General features: G+C 42.2%; 2 protein-coding genes across 2 annotated transcripts; both read left to right on the forward strand.

Annotated features, from left to right (window-relative positions):
- Nucleotides 1–372: 372 nt before the first annotated feature.
- LOC119012500 (fatty acid-binding protein, brain) lies at nucleotides 373–2,271 on the forward strand. Its single transcript, XM_037086399.1, has 4 exons — nucleotides 373–533; nucleotides 692–864; nucleotides 1,247–1,348; nucleotides 1,978–2,271. The coding sequence occupies exons 1-4, from the start codon at nucleotides 461–463 to the stop codon at nucleotides 2,026–2,028; spliced, it is 399 nt and encodes a 132-aa protein (XP_036942294.1). The 5' UTR covers nucleotides 373–460; the 3' UTR covers nucleotides 2,029–2,271.
- Nucleotides 2,272–5,522: 3,251 nt separating this feature from the next.
- smpdl3a (sphingomyelin phosphodiesterase acid like 3A) lies at nucleotides 5,523–14,924 on the forward strand. Its single transcript, XM_037087122.1, has 8 exons — nucleotides 5,523–5,752; nucleotides 6,774–6,987; nucleotides 9,996–10,140; nucleotides 10,439–10,535; nucleotides 11,202–11,365; nucleotides 11,465–11,645; nucleotides 12,287–12,411; nucleotides 13,073–14,924. The coding sequence occupies exons 1-8, from the start codon at nucleotides 5,662–5,664 to the stop codon at nucleotides 13,379–13,381; spliced, it is 1,326 nt and encodes a 441-aa protein (XP_036943017.1). The 5' UTR covers nucleotides 5,523–5,661; the 3' UTR covers nucleotides 13,382–14,924.
- The last annotated feature ends 205 nt before the right edge of the window (nucleotides 14,925–15,129 follow it).

Here is a 15,129-nt window from a genome sequence, read left to right on the forward strand (position 1 = left end):
GATCGTCAGATTCTGACCTTTTTTTACACACAATGTTTAATGGGAACTCTGGTGTCAAATGTGAGGTCTTATTGCAGTTTTATTTGAGCGAAAAGCAAATAAAAGAAGGTAGAATTTTCTCCTAAACGTGGATTTGCTCTCAGATGTGGCACCAAACTTCACCTCAAACCCAACTCACACCCATGAATGAGAGTAATTACATCATTAGGCATACAAATGAGCTAATTAAGTGTTTTTTTTTTCTTCTCCACGTCCAAGGGTCCATAAGCCCATGACCCATTTCTAAATATCCAATAAAAAACTCAGAGAAAATCTCCTGAGCCAATGGGCTGCGTGGCGCCACCCACCCGCATGCATAATAATAAGGAGCGGAATAATAACACAGGGGGGGAAACCTACAGAAGCTGCAGCTCGCTCAGTGTGCTTTTGAGATTACCTTGCCTCCCCGAGAACCTTCACCATGGTCGACGCCTTCTGTGCCACTTGGAAGCTGGTTGACAGCGAGAATTTTGATGATTACATGAAAGCACTCGGTGAGTGAACTTCTCTAACTTTCTTACTTTTCTTGCTTTCCACTCACAAATACAACAAATCAAGCCAGAAAAATCACTTGTTTTTTTTCTCTGCTCATTCTAAATGAAATGTTCAGAGGTTGTTAACAAGTCATATTTCACCCGTGTCCTCTGGCCAGGCGTGGGCTTTGCCACCCGGCAGGTTGGGAACGTGACCAAGCCGACCGTGATCATCAGCCAGGAGGGCGACAAGGTGGTGATTCGCACCCAGAGCACCTTCAAGAACACAGAGATCTCCTTCAAGCTGGGAGAGGAGTTCGACGAAACCACCGCTGACGACAGGAACTGCAAGGTGGGCTGAACACAAAGCTTTTCAAAAGGTTCATGCCTACATTCTGCTAAAGAGGAGAACAAAGACTGTGGTCGGAGGTCAAAATCAAGCATTTTTCACGCTTTCATCTCTCCTGATTGAGAGGATTCTGAGAGGCGTCTAACTTGTGTTTGTCTGAAATCACAAAACATAAACCTTTTAATTCGAGATCACATTTGTACCACCATCGCCGCTCATCTCCCCATGCGCAGAGTCCATTTTAAGTTAAAAAGTGTTCTTTTCCAAATGCAGTACTGATCAGACTTTGAGTTCCTTTGTTTCTATCTGTCATGGCAAAAAACTGACAGAAAACTGACCAACAGCTGGCAGCATCTGACTCGTTTAAAACCTTTCTGTCTTTCAGTCCATCGTGACCATGGAAGGAGACAAGCTGGTCCACGTCCAGAAGTGGGACGGCAAAGAGACCAAGTTCGTCAGAGAAATCAAGGACGGCAAGCTGATCATGGTAAGACGAGGACACCCTGATCGGATGTGCTTCTTCTCCCTGTCCTGTTGGACTTTAAATGTCTTTATCTGATTACTAATGAAGTCGAAGGGGACACAATTTGGTGGAAGATATAGAGGGTAAAATCATCATCTAAGAAATCTTGACATGTATGGTTTCTTGTAAAAATGTTCCTGGGCTTTTGGGGCCTTTTAGTGGACATTACAACCAATAATCAGATAAATGTATAATCCCTGAAAGTCGTTCACTGTCCTGTTCGCTCTCGAATCAAATGAATATCTCAGAAGTCATGATGAAACAGGAAATGTAAAGGAAAATATGCAGCAACATGCATCTCTTTGGGCTCCTAGCAAAAATAAAGAACACAAAATAGTGATAAAAAGTCCTAAATCACTCTCCAGACAGCTTTATTGTCTTCCTTAAGCTTCAAAAAAATGCAGCTCTGTGTAGCCCTTTCATGCATTCATAGTCAAATCAGCTTGTGTGCATTCAACACCAGCTTCCCAAAAGCTTCCTGCAAGTTTTAGAAAGTTGAAAGGAAGTTTTTTTTTTTTTTTTGGTGGTGGTGGTGGCGACATTAAATATTTGGGAACACTGAACGTCATGGTAACCGTGTTCTCTCCCTGCAGAATCTGACCTTTGAAGACGTCCATGCGGTGCGCAGCTACGAGAAGGCATGAGCGCTGCCGACTGACAGCGTCCCAAAACCGGGCCAAGAAGTGTTGATTTTCTTAATTATTATTGACTGTATGCTTCTCTTTGCACTCCATCCTCCTCCGCATGTACACGGCCTGCAGGCTGCACGTGTTTTGTAAGAAGTCTTTTTTTTTTATATATGAGGAAACATTTCTGTCGTGATGGATGGATCGTCTTTGCAGCCCTGTGTGAAACATGAAATAAATAAATAAATAAAAAAACACAGAGTATATGTTTGTCTCTTCTCCAGTGTTTTTCAAAGTGCCAAGAAGTCATAATTGAGTTAAAGTAAAGATGTCATGTTTTTTATTTGATTGCCACTAAAATACATTAATTTTAGAAAGTGCTACATTGGCTGTGATGCAGATTGTAAAGTAACAAGTAATATAGTTAACAAATTAATGTAGTGGTGTAAAAAGTACAATAGTTTCCTCCAGTATAAAGTAGCATGAAATGGACTCCCTCAAGTACAAACACCTCAAAATTGCACTTAAGTTCAGTACTTGAGTAAATTTACTTACCATTCACATACCATCACTATCAGCTTGTTAGGGTTGATACAGTAGTTTCTTTATTGACACGATATACTGTTGTGGATTAAACCACCCAGTAGTCAATACAATACAAACAAGTACAATATTTGGCTGAAATGTGTGTCACAGAAAATGGAAATACTCACCAAAGAATTTCACATAAGTTCAGCACTTTAATGACTGTACTTAATTACATTCCATCATTGGTATCAGCTCAAGTTGGTGAAGTAGTTGGTCTATAATTCTAATACATTATGGATGGATTAAACCACCCAACAGTCACAGAAACAGTTCAAATGAGCTGGCTACAACAGTACAGCGTTGTAAAAAGTCATTCTTAAACAAATATTACTTTGGTATAAGTGAAAATCACCCATATGAGTAGTACTTGAGTAAAAGTCTCAAAATGTATAAAATTAAGCATCAAAAGAACATGTAAAAGTACATCTGACACATTTTCATCTGTATGTATATATACTACAGATGATTCCACTGCCAATTATCTGCCTGGCTGATTTCCATCAAAGTAACTAGTAACTAAAGCTGTCAAATAAAGGTGTAAAAGCAAAATTTGCCTCCAGAATGTAGTGGAGTGAAAGTATGAGGTAGCAGAATGTGGAAACACTCTAGTACAAATTCCTCAAAATTGCATTTAAGTGCGTTACCTGAGAAGATGTACTCAGCTGCCTTCCTTCACTGCTCTCCTCTGGTGTAATCCCTCCATCATCCAGCACCATCCATCCCTCAACTGACCAAGAGACTCAAGTTTAACCCCCAAATTCCATTCATACAAAATGTAATTTTGACAATCATTTCCCTCATTTGTGATGATGACAGAAAAAAAACATTCAAAATATGAGTAAAACATAAAAAAAATAACAATTCTCAGTGGAAACACCTGCTTCAAGATTATCTCCTTGTTGATCTTGAGAATTGTTTGTAGATTACATCATGTGTTCAGTGCACAAACACTGAAAGGCAGATTTTCCGAGATCGGAATAAACCTGCAGGGCTGAAACCACAGTTGTGTTTTTTAGTAACAGGGTGATGAATGTTCAGTAAAGGATTCATGGGTGTTAATCTCGCCCGATTCCAGAAGTTTGAGGGTGGAAGCGGTGGCATGTCTGTAGATTATATCCTCACAACCTGGGATTGACAAAAAATGTCTGTCTCTACTGAACGTTACCCACAATTCAAAGGGAAGTTAGGTCTGTTTCTGTACAAAAAATGTTGACTTCTGACGCAACTGCATTATTACTGACAATAAAAAAAAAAAAAAAAACAGCGTTGGTCTCTGATTATGACAGACTTTTTGAGAGTATTTCAGAATTCAATATCCCTGCACAAGACCTAAGCGGCATAATGAGACAACTTCTTGGAGCAACCACATCAATCTGCCAAAAACTATCCCCTCAGCAAACACTTGACTAGTCCTGTGATGTGACTTTATCAGACTTTAAGACCTTAATTGACTCTTCAGTCCTCGGTAACGAGGCGTCCTTTGACAGTATTCAGGTTCTGTTCAACCACAGATATTTGATCATTCACTGAAAGTAAACAAAATCAGTTCCAAATTATTATAGAAATGTTGATGTGTGTTTGTTTTCCTGTGGGGTTAAAAATATTCTAGGATCCCAGATTATGAATTGATAATCAGGACACGTCAGGCAAAGTGACAGTGTGGTGCGGAAAGTGGGATCCTACTATTTTACATCTCAACAACACAATACAATGGATGCCTTTTTTGCTGCCCTGCGAGAGAAAACACTTGCCCCCCCCCCCCCCCCCCCCCCCCCCCACACACACACACACACACACACACACACACCCCCCCCCCCACTCTAGAGCGGTACTTAGCCATGCAAACACTCCTGGTTTCAATGTCCCAGCTTTTTTCAGTATTCAGCAGCAGTCTGTCTTTCCAGGAACAGTGTTCCCATTACCCCGGATAACCCACAGATCTCACCATCAACGATTACCAGAAATAGTCCCTGTGAGGGCTGATGATGTGACCTGTGTAAAAATGTGCAACTTTGAGTGAACTGAACCTTTAAGTGCAAAGTTAATTCATTACACAAAGTCTCTGTGTGTCTGTGTGTGACGTATGGTGATTTGTCAGATAACTCTGGGAGGGTTATGGTATAACTGGACCACTGACAGGTTTAAGATATAAAAACTTGCTGCTCAAATGTCTTCCTGGTGTTACAAAATGAGGAGACTCAAGATGTTGGAACTTTTTGTTAATAACCTGCAGTTTTGGGGAATATGTGTTAGGACAGAGTGAAATCTTATATCATTAATGGCTTTATTAGGGGGGGATTCCGATCATTTACTTAGTAGCATCATCCAACTCTAAAAATACTCCAATCAAGAAAAAGTTCATAACATGGCAAATGTATGTAACGATAAAAGTACTCCAAAGACAATCATTTATTCATTCATTTATCATTTCATAACAATGTATAAGGAGAATTGAACTGTTTTTGATTTTTGATTGATTATTTTAGATTTCAATGCTACAATAATACTTCTTATTTTACAGGATCACTGCAAATGCTTCACGTAAGATCTGTAACGATTAATTGCAAAGAATTCCTTACAGCGGTTGCAACTTTGTAACAGCCAACCAAATAATGTTTACTGATGAGCTCCACTGTATCTATTGACCGTTCACAAAGTATTCCTCACAGCAGATGCAACTTTACCATAAACAGTTGTTCAATAAATGGTTTACAAACCACGTGTTGCTTATTTACAGTGAAGTAACTGATCATTAAATTCTAAGTAGCTGTGTGGTGATGGTTATTATAAAGTCTTAATCTGTAATATAAAATCATAAATGTGATACTTGATTGGCCTCCAGATTGTGAGTTAGCACCCTTGATGTCTCAGCTGACACCCTGCAGACTCTCTGTTTTCGTTTTCACAAGTTCCTCCTCCCGAGCGCCATAACAGAGTCACGTGATTTCCTCATCGTACTTCCTGTTTAGTCCAGAGGAGAATGACCCGACGTTACTTCTGTTGGTTAGGTAATATGTAAGCATTGGAGACACCGTACTGTCAGTTTTTAACGCACTGATCACGATGCACCTTTTGTGTTTGGTGCTGCTGCTGCTGACCGGCGCGGCTCCGATCGCGGCGAGACCGACTGGAAGCAGCTACCTGTCGGCTACAGGTGAGTGGGAACCCCCGGGGGCTCTCGGTGATGACAGCTCGGGTGTCAGTCGAGGAGTTTATTGCTACACTGTGTCGCTGTTAACGCGACCAAGCAGGCTCAAACATACAGACTGAGTCCATATGTTCGACGTGTCAGCTGGGGTTCGCTTGGCGTGATGAACATTATGAGGTCTAGCTATAAAAGTGGACATTTTCGTAAAAACCTGTGCAGATGAGCGTGTGAATTCATCGCCGAATTGACCTCAATACGTTTTGAAAGTACATTAAGTATTCAATTTTGCTGTGAAAGTTACGTTTTGTTTGCGGATCATTAACAACTAACTAAGTGAAAGATTTCTAAACGGAGTTTGGCAAAATCGCACTATCCAAGGTGTCGTTTGATGGGGCTACCGATGTTTTTATGGCTTTTGTAAGTTATTTCATAATTGCAACACAAGTTTGGAGTTTATTGTATGACCTAGCACAAAATTAGATTCGAATATTATTAGAAACCGCATCAAGAAAAAAAATAATAAATAAACTACTAAACATGAACGTTTTGAGATTGACTTATAAAAGTGGATATTTTCTTGAATACAGACCTGTCAAGTTGATGTAACTCTTGCCGAATTAACCCTGAGACATTCTGGATTGATATCAGGTGCTCAATTCTGCTGTCAACATTACGTTTCGTTTACAGATGACCAAAAGCTAATAAATTAGCAGATTTTCAAAGGGAGTTCCGGCACAAACGTCCTCAGAGAATGGTGCACTCCCAGCTGTCATTTATTTGGGCTACTGACTGGAGTTTGTTGTATAGGCCAGCATAAAATAATACGTATTTTGTATATACATATATTGAAAATAGACATCAAAAAACAAGATTGTACTGTGGGATAAAAAAAACGAAGTTAAACAATAAGAGGATGTGTTATCTCTCCACCAAAGCCAGAAAAGGGGAACATATCAGCCCTAGAATACATTACAAGCCTAGAAATAAACTAAATGCTTATTAACTGTCCCTCGCTCGGTCCATCCAGGCAGGTTCTGGCACATCACAGACCTCCACCTGGACCCCACCTACCACCTGGCCCCAGACCCCACCAAGGTGTGCTTCTCCTCCAAAGGAGTCCCCGCCCCCCATGCCGGCATGTTCGGGGACTTCCTGTGTGACTCTCCGTACCGCCTCATCCAGTCAGCGTTCGCTCACATGGCGCCGCTCACGCAGCCGGAGGACTTCATCATATGGACCGGGTCGGTGCTGTGATCAGGGTTTTGATTTCCAGCTTTTTATCTTTGTCTTCTTAAATGGTTTGTCTCTAAAGGTTTTGTCTTTCAGCTTTGATGAAAAACTGGAAGTGAACCCTGAATGACTATATAGTGATACTAGTGGCCTGAATAGGATCAGCTCATAGAAACCACTTCTGTGGCTTTACAGTTGTTTCATATCCTGTTCTCGCAGCCGTCGTGTGCTGTGTGGACTTCCGTGTCTCTTCTGTACTTCCGAGCAAGAACCAAAGCACTTTAAAGTTGAAGAATGAGGGAGTTTCAATTAAGTGAAGTCCGTGCTTCCTCAAGGGGTTGTGCCGTGCTTATTTATTTATTTATTAGCCAGGCTAAAGACAGAGATGAAAAAGACAGGTGGTCATTCTGACTGCTTCAGACAAAATTCAAAATTTCATATTTAAATTTTTCCAATGTCTTGTTTTTGTTCCTGCAAAAATGATGACACTCCCACTGCTCTGCTTACATACAGGCTCACAAAAAGCAGCTCTCATCTTGGTTATCAGCACAAACTTGACATTTGGAGAGTTTTAACAGGCGGCTGCTGAAAGGGGCAAGTGCACCACTTTAAAAGACATGAGCTGCAGCTAGTTAGCGATGTAGCTTACACACCGACAGCATGCGTTAAGGGGGACCAAGACAGGACCTTATATAAAGCCCTAAGTGTCTCCAGAGGGAGCTGTTAGTGGTTGGCTGGTCAAAATCTGTTGGTTCCGAGCACGAACGTAGTGAGCTTAGTGAACACGCCTGAATTTCCCAGTGGTCAGTGACGGTGGTCAAGTTGCATTGTGGGATGGAGGAGCCAGGTTTTGAGGATATCATTGTCCATAGTTATAGAAGTGCAAAGCTAAAAAAGGAGATGACTTTTTTTTTAACGTGTCAGCTCAGACTCTAGCAGACAACAGGACAACTTTACTCATCGTGAAAGTTGCATTGTGGGTAGTGTAGGCCCCAGGTTTTGAAAAAGGATGAATGATATCTCTGGTTCTGCTGAATTGATTTTGATCATTTCTTTTTAGGCTGATCATGCTAGACCTATGGACTGCTTTTTGGAAACCCGGCATTACCCACAATGCAGCTTAGCCACTGAGTGACATCACTGGAGACAGTTTCTTTGCAGCTTCCTCTGGAGCCACAAAAGGCTTCATGCTACTTTTCTCACATGTGCAGTTGTACTCCCCAAGACCTGTAAGCCCACTTAAAAAAATTAGCGAGGAGGAGGAAACATGTTTAACCCGAATCAGCATTACCCGAGCTTCCTGTGAGAAGTACAGTACTGTGTGTGTTTATGTTTGTGTCAGCGAGCAGAAGTGCCACTTCCTCCTTAGCTGTCTTGTCCAGTCTGATATGAAAACAGCGATTGCGCCTAAAGATTATTTGATTCTCTCACTTCTCTGCAGGTTTTAGCACTCAGCTGCTCACGTGGTTAGGCGGCAGATGAAAAATACTGACCAAGATGGTAAAGACGAGACAAAGCAAAACAGTCCGTTGAGTTGAGACGGTTACGTCACTTCACTGTGCCGCGGCCTTTAAAACCAGGAAGTGACCAGGCTTACACCGTACCATGATGCAACAATAAATCAGCATCCTGCCCCAGCGTGCGTCTGCGGTGCACAGTGTACTTAAAGGCAGCGAATAAAGCCCTAACACCCGCTGGAGCACTGAAGCGCCACTTCAGGCCTCAAAAGACGTGTAGGAGTTATCCACTCACCATGACAAGTAGCTTAAAGACCCGCTCTGTGCTTCGCGAGGGCACTGGGAGCTAACGTTCGCTCACTGTGATAGCGACACAGGAAAGGCTGTAGGCATCAGCTCCTCTGTACAGCTCTCTATTAATCAGGAGCTAAATCAGCTAAATCCAGGAATTCATAGGCTTATTAAACATGCTTAAGAGAAGGCCTCGCCACGTAATCCTCCACCACAGGGAGTCCCTTTCTCAGGATTTAAGTTTCTTTGCGGGCAGATTTTTCTGCTCTGTTCTATTGTTAAAGGACTTTGTGGCATGAGTTTGCCTTTTTACTTAAAGAGGAAATCCTTTGTACAGTGGAATTCCTGTTATTTCTGCTGCACTGAGCGGTAAAGTCCAGCTCTGCTGAGCCAAGACAGTCAACAGCTCTCATGTGAGGGACTGGAAACAGAATCGTGTTGAGAAATTAGGGTTTTTTTTTTCCAGTTCTTACCAGTGGTGCTGGGTGGTAACTGATCACTTACTGCTGTTACTTCACATTTAAAGTCTTTTGTTTTGTCTTCTGAAGTCTTCTACTGTGACAAGATGAATGAATTTGAGGAACTGCTTCTGATTCCAGCTTCTTGAATGTGGATATTTTCTGGTTTCTTTCCTCCTCTCTGAAAGTCTTTGCAACATCTTTGGGTTGTGAGCAAGACAAGACACTTGAGGACATCTCAGGATTTAGGAAACACTTATCGGTGCTTTTCAGCATTCCTCGGATTTTATCGACAACTAATTGATTAGTCAAGAAAATAACCGACAGAGCAATCAACAACGATAATAATGGTTTGTTGTAGTTTGCTCAATGTCTCCTACTGAAAACAAAACTTTTCATTTGTGACAAGGTGGGTGTTACTTTGAGAATTTTGGCAGTGATTCCTCCCAGTCATAATAAAACTGTGCCGATGTAGTTAAGTGCTGTGAAACTGTAGAACCAGCCGCACGCCCGAAACAAGTCTGACGGGGAAAGAAACTTGAGCGGTCCCACAGTCGGACAGGTTGTAATCAGCCAGCAGTTTCACTACGCTGACTCAGCAGCTTCGACTGAGGGTAATGCACCAAGTCAGCACACCTGAGATGTTGGTGATGGTCTCTCATCATGCAGGAAAAAGAGATGAGATAAAAAAAAAAAAGTGAGATAAGTATGGAGGGTGAAAGTTGCCTTCAGCTCCAGACATGGTGTTCAGAGTCTCTGTGGCTTATTTGACCTGGTTTAGTGATGCTTGTTCTTATTTTCCCTCTCTGACAGTGACAGTCCGCCTCACGTCCCCCCAGACGAGCTCACCACAGACATGGTGATCCAGGTGATCAGTAACATGACGCAGACCATCAGGCAGTACTTCCCCAACATGACGGTCTACCCCGCCCTGGGAAACCACGACTACTGGCCACAGGTAGCTTTGCCCACAGAAAAAAGATGATGTATACAGGTCAAAGATTCTAAATGCTTGATTTATTGATACACAACAAATCAGTTTGACTCATTCAGGTGGTTGGGTGAAATTTTGCGCCAGTACTAATGAGTATACATGAATTTAAGCATGTTCAAGGCACTTGAATTTGATAGCTGTTGGATTTGCAACAAACCAGCATCTGGTACAAAAATGACTCCTACCATCATGACAGTGGAAAGACTGGATTTCATGTCGTCATGTAACGGTGACGTGTATCTTTCTGCACCGCTCGTCTCAGGACCAGATGCCGACCTCCACCAACGCCATCTACAAGGCTGCTGCCCAGCTGTGGAAGCTCTGGCTGGAGCCCGACGCTCTGCTCACACTCTCACGAGGTGAGTGTCGCAGCCTCTCGCCGTTCTTTTGATATTTTATTCAAGTTTCTATCTTATTACACCGATAGCAGTTTCATACAGTTCTTTCAGACATAATATTTGGACTTAATATTCGACAAATACGAATTTTATTGGCGTTGAAACATTGGTCGACCCTGGACATGCATTTCTTTACTGCTACAATCCTCTCTGCATCTGACCATGATAATTAGTTTATTGTTGTTATTATATTATGATAAGATCTAATCTGATAGTTAAAAAAAAAAAGTTGTAATTCTGAAATCATGTCATGTTATATCAAAGATATTCAAATGAATTAATGAAAGGGAAAATTGGCAAATCATCACATTTAATTTTATTGGGTATTTGGTATTTTTTCTTGAGAAATGACTTGGACAATTAAATCATTCTCAAGATTGTTGGTGGTTCATTTTTATTCCGGTTGTCTGATCTGTACATTTTCTAAACGCCGTAAATGTTAATTGGCGTGTCACATTTAGCCTCTTAGCATGCTAGCGCGAGCATGTTCAGCATTCAATCTGTAGCATTTAGAGTTGATGTGATATTCTAATATAGTTCATATAAAGCTGTAGGATGTGATGCTAACATTGTGTTCTATTCTGCACCAGATAATCGCCGTGTTGTGTTTTTTTTCTCATCCTGCAGGCGGCTTCTACTCCCAGCGGGTGAAGCCTGGTTTGCGGGTGATCAGTCTCAACACCATCCTCTACTACGGCCCTGATAAAGTCACGTCTAACATGACCGACCCTGCAGGACAGTACGAGTGGCTGGAGAAGACTCTGGAGAAAGCTGCTCAGAGCCAGGAGAAGGTCTGAGACGTCTTCCTGAACCTCTGGCCCGCCTCACGGTCAGGATATTATCATGAATTGAATACTCATACATTTAATGTGGCCCACCTCTTGATCCAGGTGTACATTATAGCTCATGTCCCGGTGGGCTACCTGCCCTTTGTCAGAAACACCACTGCGATAAGACAAAGCCACAACGAGAGGCTGGTGGCCATCTGCAGGAAGTACAGTCACGTCATTGCCGGACATTTCTACGGCCACACCCACCGCGACAGCATCATGGTGCTGCTGGACCAACAAGGTGAGAAATATGAAAACACAAGAGGGACAGATATGTGTGATTGATGAAGCTGACTTTTATAAATGGCAGGTTAACCATCACTACGCCTCTTCAGATAGGACACAATGCTTCCAGCAGCAGACAGGTTCTGGTTCAGACAGTTGTCCTGGTTCTGAAAACTTTAATCTACATATGAGTGCAAATCTGCAAGAAATAAGACAAATTAACTTCCTAGAAAGAAACTTTAAAAGACAAATTTTTGATGTCTAGGGACAAGGATAAGGGCCACATGTGATGTATGAAATGTATTTGAGTTTAAAGTCAGTCATGTTGCTCTCTGTTAAAAAATATCAAATATAATAATAATAATTATTATACATAATTCTGACTTAGAACTCAGAACTCAAGTATATTCATCATCTTATGCAAACATCTTCCTGTTTAAGAACATTCAGATTTTATTCAGAGCACTGAGCATCCTAATCATTTGATAATGAATCGACTAGAAACTACTCTAACTAATCAAGTGCAGATTATTTCTTTTTCCTGATGTGCGGTACAGCTGCAGCTTTGCGAAATTGTAAGAAGCATCCGGTCTAAGAGGAATGTATGTTGTGCGACTGAGTGCCATCATGTTTATGTCTGGCTCTGTTGTTCTGCAGGTAAACCGGTGAATTCTCTGTTCGTGTCGCCGGCTGTTACACCGATCAAACACGTGTTGGAGCCGTACTCCAACAACCCAGCTCTCCGCATGTACTTATACAACACCAAGGACTACAGCCCGCAGGTAACAAGCTCCGTGCTGCACAGCAGGCTCAGTGTCTTCTTCATCTTCTTCTTCTTCTCCTTCTTTCCATTCTCTTCTTCCTCTTTCCTGTCCTTCAGCGCTCCCTCTTCGTCTCCTTTGTCTCCATCGCCACATAGTGGATTTTAAAACTTTCAGACAATAGATTGTACAGTTGTATTGTGTTACCTTTATTTAAACTCACATGCGCCTCTTCTCCGGCTGTCTCACATGAAGTAAATGAATAAAACATAAAGCAGAGGCTGTTATCTCAGAATCATACCTGGCAAACTGAATTCTGGAAGTTTAATTTGGTCTGACAGGTTAGACAGAGTGAAGCCTTTTATTGGATGTGGACCTCGAGTGAGAGTCCCGATTTCTGTCGCACAGATAAAACCCAGTTATGCCTTTTTTAAGAGACGAGATCTGGGTGAGTTCTGCGAAGACGCTGACAAATTCAGGTCAGACTAAAAATGTCCTATTCCTCTAACTTTTATCTGGCTGATGAAGGAACAAAGAAAGAAGTCCCTCTGGATGATTAATCACGGTGTCAGTCAGCGCACAAAAACAGCTCCTGGCATTCCAAAAAAGCGCTCAAAGATGTTTTTCTCTCTTTCTCCCCCCACCCCTCGCTCTCTGTCGGTGCTTTTCTCCCTCCCTGAAGGACATCTGGCAGTACTATTTGAATCTGACGGAAGCCAACGAGAAACAAAGGTCCGACTGGAGGCTTGAATATATCATGACCGAGGCTTTTGGACTGGCTGACCTGCGGCCACAAAGCCTGCTCCAGCTGGGCCTGAGCTTCAGGCTGCCGCAGACCAAAGCCTTCAACAAGTACTTCAGCCACTTCATGGTGGGCTACAACAGCAGCATCGTCTGTGACGGAGACTGCAAGGTCGACCAGGTGTGCTCCGTGCTCTACCTGGACCAGCTGTCCTACTCCAAGTGTATGATGAGTAAGGGGGAGTGGTAGCGTGAGGGTGGATCCAAAATGGAGGATTTGTCTCAGGAGTCGCTTTTATTGTTTTGTTTGATTTACCGTGCTGGAATGATCGAAAGGGAATTGCTGTGCACTGATTCTGCAGCTCCTAAATATTAATCCAACTGTTGTGATTTTTTTCTACAAGCAGCATCTTCGTATAAAATATTTCTTTCTAGCATCAAAAGTTTGACAATTTCATAGAAAATCTAGAGCGATTTTTTTTTAAAGATTAGAGAGAAAACACACTGATGAAATAAGTCTTGATGATGCTGAGTTGTAGTTGCCCGATCTCCGTTGTCTGAAAGCAAGGCGTGGTAGCCTTCATAAAAAAGTACGGTGTAGTGTTTTGTCTGAAAAGAAAGAGTAAAAGCTCCTCACTTTGTCACCAATTTTATCCCCTCTCGCACTAATGGATTACACCTAATCTCCGGAACGATCTAATTGCTGCCAAATGTCCACCAGCGCTTCAGCGGATGGTGTGTGGCGATGCTGAATACTGAGCAGTGTGTAAGTCACAGTCAGCATGAGCGTTACCATCTCCTGCAATGTGACGCATTTCTGAAGCGAGAAGGATTCAAATCAGATCCTTCAAATTTGACTGGTGGAACAACAGCGCAGTGGAGAACTGCGGAGGACCGTTGACCTCCACCCAAACCTCCATGTTGTTAGATCAGGAGGGTGAATATAGAAATGTTTATTTTGACCTTTTCATACCGAAATTCCTCGCTAATTAATGCAGGACATGGGTCTACATCACATGTAATTGGATACATTCGTGTGACCTCCTCAGAGTTCAAGTTTTTTACAGGAAAAATACGGATTTTGATCTAAATGATTTTTATTGACACATAACTGGACACAGGGAAAACAGGGAGGCAACTTGGAAATTCTTTTTTTTTTTATTTCAGTCTTGTTCCCAAATTTTCCGATACCTAGAGTTGATCACATCACTGAAACGCGACGATGTGTGAGATGTGGTCAGAATTTTTGTTTAAAGCGTCCCAAAAAAAAGACCGTTACCAACAAAATACGAAAAATCAACAGTGTTGCTATGCCGTGCTGTGCTGTGTTTTGCTAAATCAACCAAGAAGCCTATGCAGAGTGTTGCAGAGATGTCTACTAAAGTAAGCATGCTAACGAGCTAGCCCCGGCCCATCCCGTCCAGTAATGACGCTCTGTACCATCAGGCGACAGTCTGACAGCTCCTGTAATATCAGCTGCAAGATGTATGAGGAAGTTAGTTTTCTACATAGTTCTACATAGATAGCTACAGGAAAGCTACCTCTGTATTCTGGCCATTTCTTACAGGTTGCACCTTTTTTGAGTATAAAACTCCAAGTATGAAATGTGTCTAGTTGAATGTACTGTAGCAACATTCAGCCTGTGTACAATGTGAAGGAATGAAAACTGTGGCCATTCTTTGTTACAAATAAAACTGCGCTGCTATATTGTAAGATGAAGTACGACTAGAGAGCACAATCATGTTGCAGATTGCTTATTTTTCTACTCAATAAAAGTTTTTCATTCAAAGGGATTCTGGTAAAGCATGTGTTGTCTTTATGCCGTAAGGGTTGCTAACTTATAAGCCGCTGTGGAAACTTGTGCGGGCTAGTTTAGTTTGTCTCCGCGGGGGGGGGGGGGGGGGGCAAAGGAACAGCGACGAACCTCATCTGACCCCCTCACTTCAATTTCACGCCCTCCCTCCATCAGCCCCCCTCCGATTTCATTCTCCTCCTGTT

Source organism: Acanthopagrus latus, chromosome 22 (assembly GCF_904848185.1).
Source record: "Acanthopagrus latus isolate v.2019 chromosome 22, fAcaLat1.1, whole genome shotgun sequence".
NCBI classification, from domain to species: Eukaryota; Metazoa; Chordata; class Actinopteri; order Spariformes; family Sparidae; genus Acanthopagrus; species Acanthopagrus latus.

Excerpts from the sequence above, each read along its gene's own strand:
- smpdl3a (XM_037087122.1), top strand. The coding sequence starts at position 5,662 with ATGCACCTTTTGTGTTTGGTGCTGCTGCTGCTGACCGGCGCGGCTCCG. Across the intron at positions 10,141-10,438 it reads ACCACGACTACTGGCCACAG|GACCAGATGCCGACCTCCAC; the intron begins GTAGCTTTGCCC and ends CGCTCGTCTCAG. Across the intron at positions 12,412-13,072 it reads CCAAGGACTACAGCCCGCAG|GACATCTGGCAGTACTATTT; the intron begins GTAACAAGCTCC and ends CCCTCCCTGAAG.
- LOC119012500 (XM_037086399.1), top strand. The coding sequence starts at position 461 with ATGGTCGACGCCTTCTGTGCCACTTGGAAGCTGGTTGACAGCGAGAAT. Across the intron at positions 534-691 it reads TGATTACATGAAAGCACTCG|GCGTGGGCTTTGCCACCCGG; the intron begins GTGAGTGAACTT and ends TCCTCTGGCCAG. Across the intron at positions 1,349-1,977 it reads AGGACGGCAAGCTGATCATG|AATCTGACCTTTGAAGACGT; the intron begins GTAAGACGAGGA and ends CTCTCCCTGCAG.